Below are 20,895 nucleotides of genomic sequence, written 5' to 3' on the forward strand. Positions count from 1 at the left end.
GCAAAATAGTGACAGTTCCTTATATCAGCAAAAGAAAGGAATTATCCGCTACCTATGGATTTACGATGCTTATAAGACTGGTGAACTGGTGGCGTTCAAGACTTTCTATTGTAAATTGCCATTCTCTCCAAGACAGGCATCTTATGGTGTTCTACAAATAATCTTGATGATTTTAGCTTGGTCATTAAACTCATTAGCTCCTGCAGTAGTTCTGAGTTGACATCCTCTGAGATCTGTAGAGGTAGCAAACAGCCAGGAAAGAAGATTTTTATAATCCCTTGAAAAAACACTTTTCCTCTTTTAAGGAGATTCTGCTTTTTAAAAGGCTGATTTGAGACAAGCCCTTGGAATGAATTAAGAAGCAACTTCATTCTTCTGAAAGCATCTAGTCTGGTATACAGCACCGTTCTCCTCCACATTTAATTCCAACAAAAACATACTATATATACTTTATATTTTTAAATCTTGAAACAGCTACATGCAATGTAAAATTTATTGGTCTCTGCTTTCTCTCCAGAGATAGATTATATACTTGGGAGCCGATCACGCTTATATGATGTGGTAGATCCAAAATCTCCTCGGGCTGCTATAAATCAGATGTGTGACCAGGAAATGGACAGCACTGTGCTGCACGCTTAACAACTCTGAGAAGAGAAATATTTTCAATGTTTTGGGTTCTGGGTTGTACAGAGATGTTACATCACAGAATCATAAAAATTATAGAATCAGTTGGAAGGGATCTCAAAGATCATCTAGTTCTAACCCTCCTGCTGTGCCAACCACTAGATCAGACCACCCAGGAACCCATCAACCCTGGCCTACAAAGCCTTCAGGAATCGGGCATCCACAACTTCTCTGGGCAGTCTGTTGCCATGCCTCACCACCCTCTGAGTAGATAACTTCCTCCTAACTTCTAATCTCTTTCAGTTTAAATCCATTCCCCCTTGTCCTACCACTTGGTTCCGCTCCTGCTGGTAAGCTCCTTTCAAGTACTGAAGGATAGCAGCGAGATCTCCCTGAAGCCTTGTACTCTCCATTCTGAACAATCCCAACTCCCTCAATCTTTCTTCACAGGAGAGGTGCTCCAGCCCTCTGATCATTTTTGTGGCCCTCTGGAAAACAGCTCCACATCCTTCTTGTTCTGGGGCACAGTACTCCAGATGGGCCTCACAAGGGCAGAGTGGAGGACAGCAATAACCTCCTTCTCCCTGCTGGCCACCCCTCTTTTCATGCAGTACCGCTGGCCTTCCAGTCTGCAAGAACTGGCTCATGTCTCGCTTTTCATCCACCAAGGATGCTTTCTAGGAATTTGTCCCCCGATCTGTACTCATATCTAGGATTGCCCTGACACAAGTACAACACCTTGCATTTGGCTCTATAGAACCTCATGAGGTTCTCATGGGCTATCTTTTCAGGCTTGTCCAGGTCCTTCTGAATAGCATCCCTTCCCTTCATTCTATGGTACTGACTGCACCACTCAGCTGTGTCTGCAGTGGAAATGCTAAGTCATAGCCTGAATCAGTGATTGAACACCTGGTGGGAAGGTAGGGCCAACCCAGGGGAGCTCAGGTGCAAGCAATGGATCCTGGCTGTACCCCTTCCCAGACCTCATTTAAGGGTTGACAGTGGAGATAAGGACATTTTTAAGACAGGGATCTCTTGGCAAGAGTCCAGCGGAGGGCCACAAAGATGGTGAAGGGCCTGGAGCATCTCCCCTATGAAGAAAGGCTGAGTGAACTGGGTCTGATTAGCCTTGAGAAAAGACGACTGAGAGGGGACCTGATCCAGGTTTATAAATATCTGAGGTGTGGCGGCCATAGCGGTGAGGCCAGTCTCTTTTCAGTGGTACGTGGAGACAGGACGAGGGGAAACGGACATAAGCTGCAGCATAGGAAGTTTCGCACAAATGTGTGTAAGAACTTCTTCATAGTGAGGTGACGGAGCACTGGAACAGGCTGCCCAGGGGGGTTGTGGAGTCTCCTTCTCTGGAGATATTCAAGTCTCGCCTGGACGCCTACCTGTGCGACCTGGTGTAGGGAACCTGCTTTGGCAGGGGGGTTGGTCTCGATGATCTCTAGAGGTCCCTTCCAACCCCTACAATTCTGTGATTCTGTGATTCTGTGATTTCTTGCTTACCTGAGGCCTTCCAAAAGTAAACAGCTCTTTTCCTTTCTTTCTGCATCCCTGGCTGTTGCATTTGAGTTTAGAATAATAGAATCACTCAGGTTGGAAAAGACCTTCAAGATCATCAAGCCCAATCACATCCTAACCATACTACCCTAACAACCCTCTGCTAAATAACGTCCTTGAGCACCACATCCAAATGGATTTTAAGCACATCCGGGGATGGTGACTCAACCACCTCCCTGGGGAGCCCATTTCAGTGCTTAACAACTCTTTCTGCAAAGAAGTGTTTCCTGATATCCAACCTAAACTTCCCCTGGTGCAACTTGAGGCCATTTCCCCTCATCCTGTCACCTGTCAGCAGTGAGAAGAGACCAGCCCTGCTCTGCTGCAATCACCTTTCAGATACTGGAAGAGAGCAGTGAGGTCTCCCCTCAGCCTCCTTTTCCCCAGACTGCACAACCCCAGTTCCTTCAGCCTCTCCTCACAGGCCATGTTCTCCAAGCCCTTCACAAGCTTTGCTGCCCTTCTCTGGACCTGCTCCAGCACCTCTATGTCCTTTATGTACTGAGGTGCCCAAAACTGAACACAGCACTCAAGGTGAGGCCTCACCAGTGCTGAGTTCAGGGCAGGATGACTTCTCTAGTCCTGCTCACCACTCCATTCCTGATCCAAGCCAGGATGCCATTGGCCTTCTTGGCCCCCTGGGCACACTGCTGGCTCATATTCAGCCAACTGTTCATCAGTACACCAAGGTCCCATTCCACCAGGCAGCTTTCCAGCCACTCTCCCCAAGCCTGTAGGGTTGCCTGGGGTTGCTGTGACCAAAAAGCAGGACCCGACACTTGGCCTTGTTGAAACTCATGCAGTTTGCCTTGGCCCATTGATTCAGTCTATCCAGAGCTTGTTCTCATTTGCTGCAGCTAAAGACTCTGCCACCCTGCTATTATCATCCTATTATAGCATTACAGTGCCCCTTGCAAGCTTGCTGAGGGTACACTCCATCCCACAGTCTAAGTCATTGATAAATGTGTTGAAGAGTACTGTTTTGAAGGCCCCAGAATGGACCCCTAGCGGACACTGCTTGTGACCGGGTTCCACCTGGATGTAGAGCCTCTAATTATGGTCATCCAGCCAAGTCCTTATTCTCTGAACAGTCCATCCCTGAAATCCATATCTCATCAATTTAGAGATCAGGATATGGTATGGGACCATGTCAAAGGCCTTATACATGTCAAGGCAGAAAAAAAACAGTTACCTCTCCTTGCTCCACACTATTGCCATCTCTCCATCACAGAAGGCCATCAGATTGGTAAGGCAGAATCTGCCCTCTGTGAAACTGTGCTGGCTGTCTCAGAGAACTTAAACAGCTTGAAATTCAGTGTCCTGACCCCACACTTTGCCAGGCCAATGTTCCTCGAGCTTACAATCTCAACCAGGGCATGGTCGCTGCAGCCCAGGCTGCCTTCAATCTTAACCTCTTTAAGCAGCTCCTCTGTCTGGTGAGCACCAGATCTGTCAGCACTTTCCCTCTAATTGCTGTGTCCAATACCTGAACCAGAAAGTTGTCATTGATGGACTCCAGGAGTCTCCTGCATCACTTGCAGCTCACCATGTTGATTTCCCAGCAGATATCTGCATGGTTGAAAATCCTTATTAGGATGAGAGCCTGGGAAGCTCAATGCCTCTTGCAGCTGAAGGAAGAAGGCCTTATCAACCGTTCCCCTTGATTCATTGGCCTGTAGAAGACCCCAACCACCAGCTGTCTTTTATTATTCCCATCCCTAATTTTAACCCAGAGGCTCCCAACCAGTTCCTGACTATTTCTCTGAGATAGCTCCTCACAGTCTATCTTCTTTTTGATGTAGATGGTAATTCCCCCACCCCTCCTACCATGCCTATCCCTTCTAAAAAGCTTATAATCCTCAATTGTGGTATTCCAGTTAGGCAAATCATGCCACCATATTTCTGTGGTAGCAGCAAGATCACAATTTTCCAAGGGCACTGTGGTTTTGTCATCTGAAATCCACAATGAAAACTCTCTAACTCCAGTGTGGTGTTAGAAAGCGTCATTCCTTTGATCCTCGCGATACGTACTGTGTGACTTAAAAAGCAAGTGCTGCACCCTCTCAGACTTCAGATTCTACATTTGAACACTTAAGATATTAAATATGCAGTACATTGACATTATATTCATTCCTTTTCAAGGACTCATACATATATGCTAATGCCCCTTTGGGCATGCTCAGTGGTGGGGTGGTCAAGTGCCCACCTGCTTCTTCCTCATTTTTCACCATCAGCTTCATCACTGAGGCCTTTAACTAACTTTTCCCCAATTTGGAAAATTTTCATTGCTTATTAGGCCATAGTGAGCAACTTTTAAGACAATCTATGTGGAATCCAAGGAAGATGTCTTTGCACTTACTGGGTGCAAAAGTATTCTGACTCCTGTGCTTCTTGTGAGGCAAAAGAAAAAAGTATTCTATTGTGTCCCCAGTGCAAAACTATTGAGGAAAATAAGACTATTCACCCACTAAAGCTGAAATAGAAAGTTTTTGAACTATTCTTATAGATTCCTTTTGCTAGACTAATATATTGGTTCTTAAACTAATGTACTAATCTCTATTGTTAAACAAACCAACCCATGTCAGTTTCCAACTCCTCCTCATTGTTTCCCATGCTGCATACATTGCTACAGAAGGAGTTCAGTTGGCCTTCTGGAAGCATGACCTTTCTAGAGGAGCCCTCCCATAAATGTCTGGGACAAATTTGAGGTTTTACCACACTGCCTCTTAAAGTGACAGTGTTCTTGAGCGCTTCTCTGTCACTCACCAGTACACCCCTTTCCCCCAGCAGCTCTAGTTTAAATCCCTGGCGATCAACCCAGACAGCTTGCTGCCTAGTATGTTCTTGCTTTTCCTGGTTAGTTGCATCCCATCCCATGTCAACACTCCTCGTTGGTCCAAGGTACATCCTAGATCACAGAACCCATAGCCTTTGACATGACAGTCATTCAACTGGTAAATTCTCCTCTTTTTGCCACGATCCAAGACTCCAACCAAGAGGCCTGAGGAGAAAAATATCTGTGCTTCTGATCCCTTCAATATCTTCCCAAGAAATGTTAAGCTTTTTTTGGTATTTTTAAATACCAAAAATATTTTTGGTCCCAGCCTTGTGTGACCCAGGTTGAAAGACCAGTAGCCCTCCAGCTTTATCATACCCTCATGCCATCAATGTTCTAAACAAGGACTCCTGGCAGGTAGAAAACCTCTCCAAGAAGTTACCTGGGCAGCAGATGGGCGCCTAAGAGCTCCTCAGCAAATAGTCTCCAATTACTAAGACTCTTCACCTTTTTATAGTGGCACCAGATGTGACTTGGGTCGTTGGCTGGATCTTTTTATTATGATCGTTCCTTTCCGGAACCAAGCCACTATCCATACCTTCCTCTCTCTCCCACATCAGAGCTTGGTATCTATTGGATATCAAGACTGCTGGAGCAAGAGAGAGGCTTCTCCTTTTGCCCTGAGCAGAGATGAGAGTCCAGTCTCCCTCACCCTGCAGACATTCACCCTCAGTCAAATCAGAAGTCTGCTTATCTTTGTTCCCTGGATGGGCCCAAAGACAGGGCTGTCTGTCTGTCCGTACCATTGCACAATACCAAGCATCAGTCTCTCTGACTGCTGAATACATCTCTGCCTGGCACCTTCCTCTCGCAGCCTGCTCAGCTGCTACAGAAACAGTAGGTTGCACAGGAAAGCATCCAGAATGGGTCCTGAATATCTCCAGAGAAGGAGACTCTAAATTCTCTGGGCAGCCTGTTCCAGTAGTACTCTGTCACCCTCACAGTAAAGAAGTTCTTCCTCACGTTTGTATGGAACTTTCTGCGTTCCAGTTTGTGCCCGTTGCCCCTTGTTCTGTCTCCACACACCATCAAAAAGAGCCTCATCCACTTGTCTCTCCCACTGCAGGTATTTATAAACAGGGATGAGATCACCTCTGAGTCTTCTCCAGGCTGAAAAGTCCCAAGTCTCTCAGCCTTTCTTCATAAGAGTGACGCTCCAGGCCCCTACTCATCTTTGTGGCCCTCCGCTGGATCTCTCTAAAAGATCCCTGTCTTTGGATCCACCTCCTTACCCTTTTTGAAGACAAGAGTGACGCTGCCTATCCATCAGTCTTCAGACACCTCTGCCATTCCCCAAGATTTTTCAAAAACGATAGAAGTGGCAGGTTTCCTGCTATTCTTGACTGACTTCTAACTCTTAGGAATTCACAAATTCTGATCTTAGAAGAAATTATGCTTAAATGTCAACTAGCACTTGTGAGTCCTCTTTTCTTGCAATGCTATGTCTGCTAAGATGAAATATGAAACGGACCTCTAGAGCTGAAACTTCCTGGCAAAATGTTTGTAAACATTTGATTCTCATTGTGGATTGTTAGCAGATCTAAATATGCAAAACTAGGAAGTCTGCTACAAAAGTAAAGTTTCCTTTATTATAATGTTGTCCCACATCAGAGGCAGATGCTGGTGATATGGACGTGGACGTCCAGCTACTCCAGCGCGGGCCGCTCCACAGACCGCGGCACATCCGAGCTCTAAGAGGGGCCCGGAGAGCGGCAACACGGAGACGGGACCGAGGTGCAGACGGGCCGCTCGGGCCGGGTGTACTCGGCCGGGTTGGGAACGAGACGAGGGCGGGGGCCGCTCCGCGCCGGATGCGGCCATTTCCAGCCGTTTCAACGGCCCCGACGCGGCCGAGGGCGAGGCCGTCAGCGGTGACGACGGCGCCACCGGGAAAGGTCCGGGGGCGGCCGCGGAGATGGCCGAGGGAAGCGGGAAGAGGGGAGCCCGGCGCCGGGGCTTTGTGACGCGGGCCGGCGTCGCGCCCGAAGGCCATTTGTGACTCGGGGCCGCCTCGAGGGGCCGGAGGCCCCCGGAGAGAGTGCCGCTCACTCTCGGGAGAGCGGCTCCGCGAGGAGGCGACGGCTCCCCCGAGTGCGTGCGACCGAGCCTCAGCGCGAGGACGCGACGATGAGCGAGGAGCGAGAGAAGAAGGACGAGCGCCGGCCCGACGCGGGGCTGCCGCACGTGCGGGAACGGCGCCGGGTGCGGGCCGGGGAGGGAGGCGCTCGGGCTCGGCCGGCGGCGACTTCGCCGCCTCCGTCCCGCGCCTCCTTCTCCGCACAGGTGGTGCCGCCGGGCGGCCGGAGCCCGGGCTTGTCCCTCCGCGGCTCCGTCCGTCTGCCGCCGCTGCCCGGCCCGGAGAGCTCGCGGGCCTCCGGGAGCCGCGGCGCACAGGTAGGGAGCCCGAGGGAGGCGGGGCCGGACGTCTTCCCGCGCCGCGCGGGGACCGCCCTGTGCCGGGGCGGCTGCGGGGAGCGGGGCGGCGGCCGCCCGCGGGCTGAGCGCTGCCCTCGGTGCCGCGTGCGGCGGGAGCGGGAAGCACCGCGCTCACTCGGCCTTTCTCCTCGGCTTTTCTTGCAGGCGGCCGGGCGGGAGTTTCCGGCGTCGGTGACCTGCGGCGGTGCCGGCGGGCGAAGCGGGCAGCCTCGACCACCCTTGCTGCCTCGCTTAAGGCGGCCAGGGCTGCCGGCAGCTGCACCCTGGCGTGCAGCAGCATCTTCTAGGACCTGTAAGCTGCCTGCTCTGCAAGCAGCAGCCTCTTCCACGCCTTCTCCAAGTGGCAGAGCGCGTGCCGTGGGCGTTAGAGGCAGCAGACTCTCAGTACTTGCCCCAAGACCTCCACAAACACCGCAGAAGTTGCCTGGTTGCAAGACATGGCGGGCAAACTCTGTGAGCGTGCCCAGGCCCCGTGCTGCCAACACTGCTCAGGGAAAACTGGGCGTACACTCCGTGACATCGAGGGCTGAGGCTCAGGTTCCTGCCTCTTGTGGTTTCCGAACCAGGGATGTTGGAGTGCAGGTTGAGCTGCCAGAATTTAAAGAGTCTGCTGAGAGGGAATCCGCAGGATGTTCATCTGGCAAACTGTGGAGCGCATCTCTTGCCTCATCTCATGAGGCAGGCAGCATGCCTTCAGCTTCTCTTCTGGCCGCAGACCCTGGGCCTGGAGGACACATTGAGGCTTTGCCTCTAACAGGTCCTGAAGATGGAGAGAACTCAACTTCTTCCAAGGGTGAATACTTTCCAAAGGAGGCCAATGCAGCACCTCTTTTCTGGAGAGCATATGAGGGAGAAGAAGAAGAAACAGCTACCACCATGCCTGAGTTCTCCAACCAATCTCTGGGAGAAGCACAGATGTTGCAAGATCCCAGAGAGGTCTACGAGGAGGCATATGGATATCCTCCAGTTCACCTGGCAATCCGGAGAATCCGAGATGAGGCGAAGAAGGACCAGATGTTGCCCAACCGGAACATCTCCTGGCCAGATAACATGAGTGTGCCCAGGCTGCTAAGGCCCCATGTAACAGAAGACAGTGCCAATGCAGCTGACAGTGCTCAGGGCACGCTGAGCGTCCACACTGCGACATCGAGGGCTGAGGGGCAGTTTTCTGCTTCTGATGATTCCTCAGCCAGGGATGTTAGAGTCCAGGATTTGCAGCTAGAGTTGGAAGAGGCTGCAGAGATAGAAACAGCAGGACAGTCATCTGGCACCCTGCAGGTTGCATCTCCTGCCCCATCTGATGAGGCAGACACTGTGTGCTCACCATCTCTTCTGAATGCTGATCCTGGGCCTGCAGGACAGCTTGAGCCTCTGCCTGCATCAGTGCTGGAAGATGCAGAAAGCTCAGATTCTTCCGAGGCTGCACACTGCACAGAGGAGGCTGATGCAGCATCGCTCCCTTGTCAGTGTCTGAGGGAGAAGAAAGAGAAGAATCAGCTATGGCCATGCCTGAGTCCTCCGGACAAGGTCTGGGAGAAGCATGGAGACTCCTAGATCCCAGCGAGATGAACAGGGAGCCCTATGGGTACTCTCCCATGATCCCAGCAATGCGGAGAATTCATGACGAGGACAGAAATGAGCGCGTGTTGTCACACTGGAATATTTCCTGGCCAAGGAATGTGAGAAGCCCCAGGCAGCGAAGGCTCCAGGCAAGAGGTGACACATTCAATAATGTTGGCACTGTTCAGGGCATGCCAGGCATCCAGCCCACAACATCACAGGCTGGTAACTGGTTTCTTGACTCTGGTGACACCCGAACACGACCTGTTAGACTGCCAGTTAGACTGGTAGAGTCCAGTAATGACAGCGACAGTGCTGCCAGCACTGCTGAGGGCACGCTGGATGCCAGAGACACTGCGGTGACAGATGAGGGCATGCGCCCGCCCTCCTGTCCTTGCCCTTCAGCACTGGAGAATGTGGAGGAAGACTGGAAATGTGACTCTGAGGAAGATGCTGAAGCAGAGGCAGTCAGCATCACATCCAGCACCTCCGATGAGTCATCTGGTGAAGTGGAGGCCACGTCTTCAGCTTCATCTGTGGCTGCAGATCCCATGACTGAGGAGCACGCGTCAGCTTGTGAGGAAGCAGAAGATGTGGGCCCTCAGCATGAGGTGAGCCAGCTGTGTGTGGTCAGCACCAGGCATGAATTGGAGGCAGAGACAGAAGCGGTGCCTGGAGTGTGCACTGTGGGGAGATTCCTGGTGCTGTTTCCTTTCCAGCCAGCTCCATTAGGGTGGACAGCCCCTCTGTTACCCCTGCCTTGCCTTCAAGCAAAGGGGCCTTGAAAGGGGATCCCTTCCCTGGGGCCCTGGCACCCACACCATCACCAGCCAGTGGCATACAGGGGTGTGGTTTTGTTCTCTCCACACAGGTTTCTGCCGAGGCTGAAGAACGTGCACAGAGCTCTGTGTGCTTCAGAGATGCACCGGAGGATGGCCCAGGTACGTCCCTGAGCAGAAAGCAATCCCAGGGAGGAACAAGCTCAGATGCCCATCAAGTGGCACGGAGACCAGCAGCGTTCCATGTGCTGCCATATCCAGGCCAGTCCTCCCAGGGAAATTCCATGGTGATGGGTGGCAGGCAGGGCCTTGCCTCTGCCCCTTGCCTACAGCTCTCTGTCCCCCATAGGTTCCGCTGCCGCACCACATGCAGCAGTTCGTTGCCGGATACCAGCTCTCATCAGGACTGTGCTCCGGGCTCTGCGCAGGGTTTGCACCTGCAGCTGCATCAGGGGACAGCGTGAGGAGAGGCACGAGGCTGCCAACACCAGGCAGCACCCAACAGATGTCTGATTCCATCCTGTCAGTGTAGAATTCCAATTCCACCCTGTCAACGTAGAATTCTGATTAAGTGTAGAATTCCGATTCCACCCTGTCAACGTAGAATTCTGATTAAATATTATCTTCATTCTACCCTGCCTGAGTGCTGTCTGATCTGTGCGCTCATGCATTCAACAAGAATCGAGGTCCCTCAACATTTTCAGAATACGCTTTGGGCTGTTTGGATTGCCCATCCCTCCTTCAATGCTTAGCACCAGCTACTCATAATGTACTTCAACAAACTCTTTTTTTTTTTCTTTTTTTTTTTTCCACATCCCTTGTTGAACTTTATTTCATCTGCGCCTTGGCCTTACCGATGCTATCCCTGCACATCCAAACAACATCGCTCTGTTCCTCTCTGACCACATATCCCCACTGCTTCCTTCTTTTCCGTCAGCCTTCCCAGCAGGTCCATGCTCAGCCACACTGGTTTCCTGCCACCCCTGCCTGATTTCTTATTCTGGGGAATGGAGAACTCTCGTGCTCTCAGAAACATGTTCTTAAATGTGCTGCCAGCTGTGTTCCATTTCCTTTGTGCCCAAGGACAGTTTCCTAGGAGATCTCATTCAACCATTCCTCAAACAGTTCACTGAAGTTCACTCTCCTGAAGTTCAGCATCTTGACTCCACTCTTTGCCAGGCCCATGTGCCTGAAGATCACAAAGTCAACCAGGGCACGGTTGCTGCCACTCAGACTGCCTCCAATCTTAATCTCTTTGACCACCTCCTCTGCTTGGCTGAGCACCAGGTCCAGCAACCATTAGTGACCAGCTGGTCCACTCTGGTCGACCTGTCCAAGACCTATATCAGAAAGTCACCATTATTGGGCTCCAGGAGTCTCCTGGATCACTTGCAGCTAGCTCACCATGTTCATTTCCCAGCAGGTATCTGGGTGGTTGAAATCCCCCAGTAGGATCAGAGCCTGGGAGCACAACACCTCCTGCAGCTGAAGGAAGAAGGTCACATCTACCGGCTTCCCTTGATTCAGTCGCCTGTAGTAGACCCCGACCACCAACTGTCTTTCGTTGCTCTCGTCCATGATTTTAACCCACAGGCTCCCAACCTTTGCCTATTTCTCAGAGGCAACTCGTTGCAGTCTGTCCTCTTTTTGTTGTAGGCAGCAATTCCCACACCCCTCCTACCTTGCCCGTGCATTCTAAAAACCTTATAGCCCTCAATTCAGGTTATGCAAATCGAAGAATCATAGAATTGCTCAGGTTGGAAAAGACCTTCAAGACATCAAGTCCAACCACAAACTAACCATCCTACCGTAACTCTGACAACCCACCTCTAAATCATGTCCCCGAGCAACACATCCAAATGGATTTTAAACACATTCAGGGACGGTGACTCAACCACCTCCCTGGAGAGCCTGTTCCAGTGCTTAACAAGCCCTTCTGTAAACAGTATTTCCTGATATCCAACGTAAACTTGTGCTGGTGAAACTGCACTGCCAGCACTAACTGCCAGCACTGCCTGCACAATCTGCCACAAGGGCCTCGGCGGAGAGGAGCAGGGCCGGGCTCGGCTGGGCCGCTGGTGGCCTTTGAAGTCGCTGCTGCAGGGGACGCTGCTGGCAACTTTGCCACCTCCATACCACACCTCCCTCTCCACACAGCCGGGCCGCACGGTGCCATGTGTGAGGCAGACACCATGCGCTCGGCGTCTCTTCTGGCCGCAGAACCTGGGCCTGCAGGACACCTTGAGCCTTTGCCTGCGTCAGTGCCTCGATATGCAGAAAGCTCAGATCCTATTGAGACTGCCTGCAGTCCGGAGGAGGTCAACGCATTGCTATTCCTGCTGTCAGTGTGTGAGGGAGGACAAGGAGAAGGAACGGCTATGGCCGTGTCTGAATTGTCCACCCAAGATCTGGGAGATGCACCGAGATGGCAGTATCCCAGAGAGATCAACGGGGAGCCCTCTGGGTATCCTCAGACCACCCAGCAATCCGGAGAATCCGTGATGAGGCGAGGAAGGAGCAGATGTTGTCCAGTAGGAACGCATCCTGGCCACACAGCTTGAGCATGCCCATCTCTGTCTCCAAGTGAGAGCCAACCCAGGGAGGGCCTGCTGAGCCCGACCGGCCCAGCGAGCAGCTCCATGTACAGAGTCCTGCTGTGCCCGGGCCACCCCTCCCAGGGGAAAGCTGTGGAGCTTGGTGGCAGGCAGGCTTGCTGGCCTTGCCTGGGCCCACCCTGCCCCTGGCCTGCAGCTCTCTGTCCCCCACAGGTGCCGCCGCCACACCACACACAACATTTCTGCATTTCTGCAAAGGCCACAGGAGGAGCACAGAGCTCCAAGTGCTTGAGGGACAGTCAGATTGCAGCTGGCAGTACCAGAGCTCCATGCACCCACCAGCAGCCTGGGAACACCAGCAAGAATGGCCCAGGTGCTGGCCACGGCTTGCACAGACACTGATGCAGCCTCTACACCCATGTTCCCCACCCACAAAGAAGGGCTCAAGAAGGCAAGCATGTCCGGGCAAAGAGTAAACAAGGTAACTGCCTGCATCTGTGCTTGAAGATGCACAAAACTCAGCTGCTTCCAAGGCTGTGCACTCTCCAGAGGAGGCCAACGATGCACCATTCTTCTTGGGAGCGTGCAAGGGAGAAGAAAGTGAATCAAGAGCAAGCACCATGCCTGAATCCTCCACACGAGCTCTGGGAGAAGCACCAAGATTGCAAGATCCCAGAGGGATCACAGGGATGGCCTGCGGATACTCTCCCATGATCCCAGCAACCCGCAGAATTCGTGATGCGGAGAGAAAGGACCGGATGTTGTCCAGGTGGAATGTGTCCTGGCCAAACAGTGTAAAAGGGCCAGGGGCATCGAAGATCCCAAGCAGCAGATGATGGTGCCAGTGCTTCGGGCACTGCTCAGGACATGCTGGGCATCTGCACTACAATTGCAAACGCTGGGGGCCAGTTTCCTGCCTCTGGTGATTTTCAAGCCTGGGACGCAAGTGTGCAGGCTGTGTAGCGAGAGCTGGAAGAGCCCACTTCCAGAGGGAAAAACTGCAGGACAGTTCCTGGTGCTTTGCTGTTTCACAGCTCTTGCCCCATCTGATGAGGCAGAAACCATGAGTTCAGATTCTTTTCTGGACTCAGGTCCTGGGCCTGCAGGACAACTTGAGCCTACGTGTGCCTCAGACACCAAAGGTGTCGAACACTCAACTTCTCCCAAGACTGCACACTCTCCGGAAGAGGCCAGCGATGCACGTGATGGCACGTGAGGGAGGTAAAAGAAAAGAACCAGCTATGGCCATGCCTGAGTCCTCCACACAAGCTCTGGGAGAACCATCAAGATTGCAAGATCCCGGAGAGATCTACTGGAAGGCTTATGGATGTCCCCCAGTTCACCCAGCAATCCGGAGAATCCGTGACGAGGCAAGGAGGGAGCAGATGTTGTCCAGTAGGAACCTGTCTGAGCCATGCAGTGTGAGCACGCCCAGGTTTCTCGTGCTCCAAGCAGCAGATGAGGGTGCCAATGCTGCCAACAATGCACGCGGCGTGCTAGGTATCTGCATCACAACAGCAAGACTGATGGCCAGATTCCTGCCTCTGGACATTCCCAGCGTGCAGGATGCACAGGGAGAGTCCACTGACGACACTCCAATGCTGCTGGCACAGATCGCAGCAAACTGGATGCCAGAGACAGTGCACTGACGGCTGCCCTTACTCTCCAGTTTTTACTGTAGTAAACTCAATACTTGCAGGCTATACAGCAAGAATGGGAAGACAACCGTGAGGAAGAAGCTGCTGAGGCAGCCACGGTCCTACCAAGCATACCCGATGCTTCATCTGCTGAGGCCAAGACCAGGCCTTCAGCTTCCCCTGTGGCTGCAGAACCCAGTCCTGAGGGACATTCACCTGCATGTCAAAGAGCATTAAGGCAATCAGCACTAGGTGAGGAAAGTCCTTGTGGTCAGCACCAGGTGTGAAATGAAGGCACAGACAGGAGCTATGCTGGAGTGTGCACAGTGGGGAGATGCCTGATACTGTCTACTTTCCATCCAGCTCCATGCAGAAAGGTGGACATCCCCTCCATAACCCCTGGCTTGCCTTCATGTGAGAGGCATGGTTGACAAACCAGGAGCAGATAACCTGGAACTTGGAGTGTTGCTGGCAAGGAACCTACAGGGCTGGTTTTCCTCTCGCCTCACAGGTTTCTGCAGAGGCCAGAAGAGGTGCACAGAACTCCAGTCGCATCAGAGAGACATCAGAAGATGGCCCAGATATGTCCCCAAATGGAGAGCCTTCCCAGGAAGGGCCTGCTGAGCCCGACCAGCCCCGTGAGCAGCTCGGAGGCTGGCAGCACTCCAAGCACACCGTCCTGCTGTGCCCAGGACAGCTTTCCCTCCTGGGGAAAAGCTGTGGTGGGGGGGCACGCAGGTCCTTGCCTGGAGCCCACCGTGCCCCTTACCTATAGCTATCTGTCTCCCACAGGAACCGCTGCCAGACCACATGCAAGGAATCTGCAGAGGCCAGAGGACCTGCACAGAGCCCCAGGTGCTTCGCAGATGCACCGGAGGATGGCCCAGGTACGTCCCCAGACAGAGAGCCATCCCAGGGAGAGCCTGCCCAGCTCAGATGTCCCACCAACTGGCACGGAGGCAGGCAGGAGTGCGCGCCCTGCCACAACCAGGCTCACTGTCTCAGGGAAAACCTGAGTACAGTGCAGCAGGGCCTTGCCTCTGCCCCTCGCCTGCAGCTCTCTGTGCCCCACACGCTGTGGAGACTCGCCGCCCGTCATCGGGACGACGCCGAGGCCCGGACAGCCGGCCGCCCAGGCGTGCGTGGAGGGCTGCCGCAGTGCGCTGCGGAACCCGCCGGGGCTTTGTGACGCGGGCCGGCGTCGCGCCCGAAGGCCATTGTGACGCGGGGCCGCCTCGAGGGGCCGGAGGCCCCCGGAGAGAGTGCCGTTCACTCTCGGGAGAGCGGCTCCGCGAGGAGGCGACGGCTCCCCCGGGTGCGTGCGACCGAGCCTCAGCGCGAGGACGCGACGATGAGCGAGGAGCGAGAGAAGAAGGACGAGCGCCGGCCCGACGCGGGGCTGCCGCGCGTGCGGGAACGGCGCCGGGTGCGGGCCGGGGAGGGAGGCGCTCGGGCTCGGCCGGCGGCGACTTCGCCGCCTCCGTCCCGCGCCTCCTTCTCCGCACAGGTGGTGCCGCCGGGCGGCCGGAGCCCGGGCTCGTCCCTCCGCGGCTCCGTCCGTCTGCCGCCGCTGCCCGGCCCGGAGAGCTCGCGGGCCTCCGGGAGCCGCGGCGCACAGGTAGGGAGCCCGAGGGAGGCGGGGCCGGACGTCTTCCCGCGCCGCGCGGGGACCGCCCTGTGCCGGGGCGGCTGCGGGGAGCGGGGCGGCGGCCGCCCGCGGGCTGAGCGCTGCCCTCGGTGCCGCGTGCGGCGGGAGCGGGAAGCACCGCGCTCACTCGGCCTTTCTCCTCGGCTTCTCTTGCAGGCGGCCGGGCGGGAGTTTCCGGCGTCGGTGACCTGCGGCGGTGCCGGCGGGCGAAGCGGGCAGCCTCGACCACCCTTGCTGCCTCGCTTAAGGCGGCCAGGGCTGCCGGCAGCTGCACCCTGGCGTGCAGCAGCATCTTCTAGGACCTGTAAGCTGCCTGCTCTGCAAGCAGCAGCCTCTTCCACGCCTTCTCCAAGTGGCAGAGCGCGTGCTGTGGGCGTTAGAGGCAGCAGACTCCCAGTTCTTGCCCCGAGACCTCATGTCCAGGACGGGACAGCAAGGGCTGAGAGCAGGGTTGCAGCTCTGGAAGTCTGCTCAACTGTTCTGGTGCCTCGGCATGCCAGAGCCGGTCAGAACTACGTGGTGTCCCTGAGCTGTGCTGCAGCCGCAAGCCCGAGAGTCGGAGTGCAGCTGGCAGTACCAGGGCGCCGTGCATCCACCAGCGGCCTGAGAACACCAGCAGGAACGGCCCAGGTGCTGTCCACCAAGGCTGGGAAGATCCACGCAGCTTGGAGAGATGCTCAGGAGGGCACCAGAGACACTCGTGCTGCCACTGCACCATCTTCCAGAGCAGCTCAGAAGGGCCCAGAAGGGCAGGCAGGTGGCAAAGAGCGAGACAAGGAGCCTCTGCCTGCATCAGTGCCTGCAGATGCAGGCAACTTAGATTCTCCTAAGGCTGCACAGTCTCCAGAGGAGGCCGATGATGCGGTGCTGTTCCCAAGAGTGTGCGAGGGAGGAGAAAGAGAAGTAACTGCTACCACCATGCCTGAAGTCCGCAGACGAGCTCTGGGAGCAGCACTGAGACTGCAAGAACCCAGAGGGGTCAACCGGGAGGCCTGTGGATGTTCTCCAGTACACCCAGCCATCTGGAGAATCTGTGATGAGGCGAGGAAGGAGCAGATGTCATCCAGCTGGAACATCTGCTGGCCAAACGTGAGCATGCTCAGGCTGCTAAGACCCCAAGCAGCTCATGCCAGTACCAGTGCTACTGACACAGCTCATGGAATGCTGGACATCTGCACCACGACATCGAGGGAGGAGGGCCACCTTCCTGTGCCGGAAGAGTTCCTGTCCTGGGATGCTGGAGTGCGGGATGAACAGCATGACTTGGAAGAGATTGCTGAGACAGAAACTGCAGGACTGTCATCTGGTGATCTGCAGAGTGCATGTCTCGCCCCATCAGATGAGGCAGAAACAGTGCATTCAGCTTCTCTTCTGGGTGCAGGTTCTGGGCCTGCAGGACAACTTGAGCCTCTGCCCGCATCAGTGCCAGCAGAGTCTGAAAACTCGGATTCTTTTGAGACTGTGCACCGTCCAGAAGAGGCCAATGCAGTACTACTTCTGTCAGCGTGCGAGGGAGGAGAAGGAGAAGAAACAGCTATGGCCATGCTGGAATTGTCCAAAGAAACTGTGGGAGGAGCACCAAAATTGCAAGATCCCAGAGTCATCAACCAGGAGGCCTGTGCTTGTTCTCCAGTACACACAGCAATCCGGAGAATTCGGGATCAGGCGAGGAAGGAGCAGATGTCGTCCAGCTGGAACATCTGCTGGCCAAACGTGAGCATGCTCAGGCTGCCAGGCCCCCAAGCAGCTCATGCCAGTGCCAGTACTACCGACACTGCTCAGGGAATGCTGGACACCTGCACCACAACATCAGTGGTGGAGGGCCCCTCTCCTGTGCCAGGAGAGTTCCTGTCATGGGATGTGGGAATGCAGGATGAACAGCATGACTTGGAGGAAGAGATTGCTGAGGCAGAAACTGCAGGACGGTCATCTGGTGACCTGCAGAGTGCATGTCTTGCCCCGTCTGATGAGGCAGAAGCAGTACATTCAGCTTCTCTTCTGGGTGCAGGTCCTGGGCCTGCAGGACAACTTGAGCCATTGCCTGCATCAGTTCCTGTGGACACAGAAAGCTCAGGCAGTTCCATGGCAGCGCACTCTCCAAAGGTGGCCAGTGAAGCACCCTTCTTCCTGTCAGCATGTGAAGAAGGAGAAAGAGAAGAGCCACCTATGGCCATCCCTGAGTCCTCCAGGCAATCTCTGGGAGAACCATCTATTCTGCAGGATCCCGGAGAGATCTACTGGAAGGCCTATGGATGTCCTCCAGTTCACCCAGCGATCCGGAGAATCCGTGCTGAGGCAAGGAGGGAGCAGATGTTGTTCAATAGGAACATGTCTGAGCCACACAGTGTGAGCACGCCCAGGCTTCTCGTGCTCCGAGCAGCAGATGATGGTGCCAGTGCTGCAGACAGTGTTTGGGACATGCTGGACATCTGCGTCACGACATCGAGGGCTGATGAGGTGAAGACAGCAGCGGCTCGCCGGCGGATACCAGCTCTCATCAGGACTGTGCTCCGGGCTCTGCGCAGGGTTTGCACCTGCAGCTGCATCAGGGGACAGCGAGAGGAGAGGCACGAGGCTGCCAACACCAGGCAGCTCCCCAGAGACGTGTGATTCCATCGTGTCAGTGTAGAATTCTGGTTCCATCTTGTCAATGTAGAATCTGGTTCCATCTTGTCAATGTACAATTCTGATTCCATCTTGTCAATGTAGAATTCCATCCTATCAACATAGAATTCTCATTCCATCCTGTCATCATAGAATTCTGATTAAATGCTATCTTTATTCTAACCTGGCTGAGTGCTGTCTGATCTGTGCGCTCATGCGCATTTGGTCTCTGAGTGCAACTACTGGGCTCAGAGCACAGGGCAATGGATCCGTGTGTCCGTGGTGCCAGCAGGTGCAGAGAGCGTGGGCGTGCCAGGCAGAGTGATTTCTGGCTTGCAAGGTGTGAGCTGGCTGAGCCGGTGTGTGTGTGAGGTGGCCTGTGATGAAGGGGGTGAGGGGCTCTGAAAGGGGCAGCCCTGGTGGGAGAGCACCGGTGTGTCTGTAGGGGTGGGAGCACGGCCAGGCACCTGCCTAGAGGAGACCAGGAGTGTCCCGGCTGGGTCAGGGCTCCTCAGGTGTCACACTGCGCAGGCTTGGGTCCTCCCTACATGGACATCGTCATTCCCCCATATGCGGATGTCACCAATATACAGATAAACCCGGACACCGTGGTCCAACGTGAGCTTCTGCAGCCTCCGTGTCTATGCTCCGAGCGCCAGAGTGGGCGCGAGTGTTTGTACCCCTGGGGTAATCGGGTGAATGTGCATTGCACTCCCTCCAAGTAAATGCAAATTGATTGTCCTCCACCTTCCTCAAGGGGACCATAAAAAAAAAAACACCTGTCTTAGATATCAATAGCAGCCAGAAAGGGGTGAGCTGTTCCTGTAGGGCAGTTTCTGAAACATTTGGGGCAGCTTTTGCTGAAGGGGCAGTCTTGGCATCCAGACGCCTGTAGTCCACTCTAAGTCCCCATTTGGCATTAGGCTTCCACACTGGCCATACAGGAGAGTTACAGGGAGAGTTTGCCGGTGCTATTATCCCTTGATTGCGTAGCTCAGCTGTAACGGGGGCTGTACCTTCCTTAGCTCGTAAAGGGAGAGGATTGGGCTTCATGTTTGTTGTCTTGGAAGGAGGTGAGGCTGGAGCTACCTACAGTAGTCTGAGAGTTGGACTAGCCCAAGGGGAAACTGGGGGGAGAGTGCGTAAACTACACCATCATCCATGACCTAACAGCTCTCGTACACAAGGGTTAGTAAATACCCACATGTCCCATCTCTCCCCTTGCTTAACAGAGACGGGAATGGCAGTTTCCCACTCCAGTCCCTAGATCTAACTTAACTCCCTCTTCTGAGGGGCAAGCAGAGGGAGTTAGCACTGATGAGGTTGTGATTTACTGTAGGGTCCGCTCCAAGGGAGCACACAAAGGAAGAGTTTAGCCTCAAGAATAATTTCTCTGAGCCTGTGCTAATTCGGTGCTGGGAAGGAGCGGGGGCAGAAGGCCCCTCCTCTTCCCTCCCCGAGCACTTCATCAGTGCTTCTGGTTGCTGAGACTGCTGCTGCTCCTCAACCAGCTGCTCTTGTAATTTTCCTCCTATCTCCTGCAAGGAGGAGATAATGCTGGCTCCTGAGAATCATTGCTGCCCGTAGTACTTGCGGGTGTGACCAGCACTGTCCCGAGTACTGCACAAACCACTGCTTTCCCTTTTCTTCAGCGATATTTCTATTCTGCCCAGTCGCATATTGCCTGTGGGTTCTGCCAATTCTGTCTTGTCCTAGTGAGCCCAGTGGAGCAAGACAAGAATCAAGGTCCCTCAACGTTTTCTGGATATGCTCTGGGCTATTAGGATTGCCCATCCCTCCTTCCATGCTTAGCACCAGCTACTCATAATGTACTTCAACAAACTACCTGACATCACTAACCGCCTGCACTGCCTGCACTAGCAGCACTGCCAGCAGTAACTGCCTGCACTAAATGCCAACACTAACTGCCACCGCTCATGGCCTGCACTGCCTGCATTGCCAGCGCTAACTGCCAGCAGTAACTGCCCACACTGCCCGCACTGCCTGCACTAATTGCTCTGCCAGCAGAGAATCCGTGATGAGGTGAGGAAGGAGCAGATGTCATCCAGCTGGAACATCTGCTGGCCAAACAACGTGAGCATGCTCAGGCTGCCAGGACCCCAAGCAGCACATGCCAGTGCCAGTGCTACCGACACTGCTCAAGGAATGCTGGACACCTGCACCACGACATCGAGGGCCCCTTTCCTGTGCCAGGAGAGTTCCTGTCCTGGGATGCTGGAGTGTGGGATAAACAGCGTGATTTAGAAGAGATTGCTGAGACAGGACCTGCAGGACGGTCATCTGGTGACCAGCAGAGTGCACGTCTCGCCCCGTCTGATGAGGTAGAAATCAGGCTTTCAGCTTCTCTTCTGGGTGCAGGTCCTGGTACTGCAGGACAGCTGGAGCCTTTGCCCACATCAGTTCCTGTGGACACAGAAAACTCAGGCTGCTCCGTGGCAGCGCACTCTCTGGAGATGGCCAGCGAAGCACCCTTCTTCCTGTCAGCGTGCGAGGGAGGAGAAAGAGAAGAAACAGCTCTGGCCATCCCTGAGTCCTCCAGGCAATCTCTGGGAGAACCTCTGCTGGTGAAACTGCCAGCACTGCCAGCAGTAACTGCCAGCAGTAACTGCCATCACAAACTGCCAGCACT

General features: G+C 54.3%; 2 protein-coding genes and 1 pseudogene across 2 annotated transcripts; all 3 read left to right on the plus strand.

The window, feature by feature from the left end:
- Positions 1–7,153: 7,153 nt before the first annotated feature.
- Positions 7,154–10,314, plus strand: LOC146543665 (uncharacterized). Its single transcript, XM_085231793.1, has 4 exons — positions 7,154–8,864; positions 8,930–9,633; positions 9,894–9,963; positions 10,151–10,314. Exons 1-4 carry the CDS (start codon positions 7,154–7,156, stop codon positions 10,312–10,314), a joined length of 2,649 nt encoding a protein of 882 aa, XP_085087919.1.
- A 1,679-nt stretch (positions 10,315–11,993) lies between these two features.
- LOC146543666 (uncharacterized) lies at positions 11,994–14,280 on the plus strand (annotated as a pseudogene).
- A 1,064-nt stretch (positions 14,281–15,344) lies between these two features.
- LOC146543667 (uncharacterized) lies at positions 15,345–18,251 on the plus strand. Its single transcript, XM_085231794.1, has one exon. It carries the CDS (start codon positions 15,345–15,347, stop codon positions 18,249–18,251), a length of 2,907 nt encoding a protein of 968 aa, XP_085087920.1.
- The last annotated feature ends 2,644 nt before the right edge of the window (positions 18,252–20,895 follow it).

Source organism: Meleagris gallopavo, chromosome 10 (assembly GCF_905368555.1).
Source record: "Meleagris gallopavo chromosome 10, MGAL_WU_HG_1.1, whole genome shotgun sequence".
Taxonomy (NCBI): domain Eukaryota; kingdom Metazoa; phylum Chordata; class Aves; order Galliformes; family Phasianidae; genus Meleagris; species Meleagris gallopavo.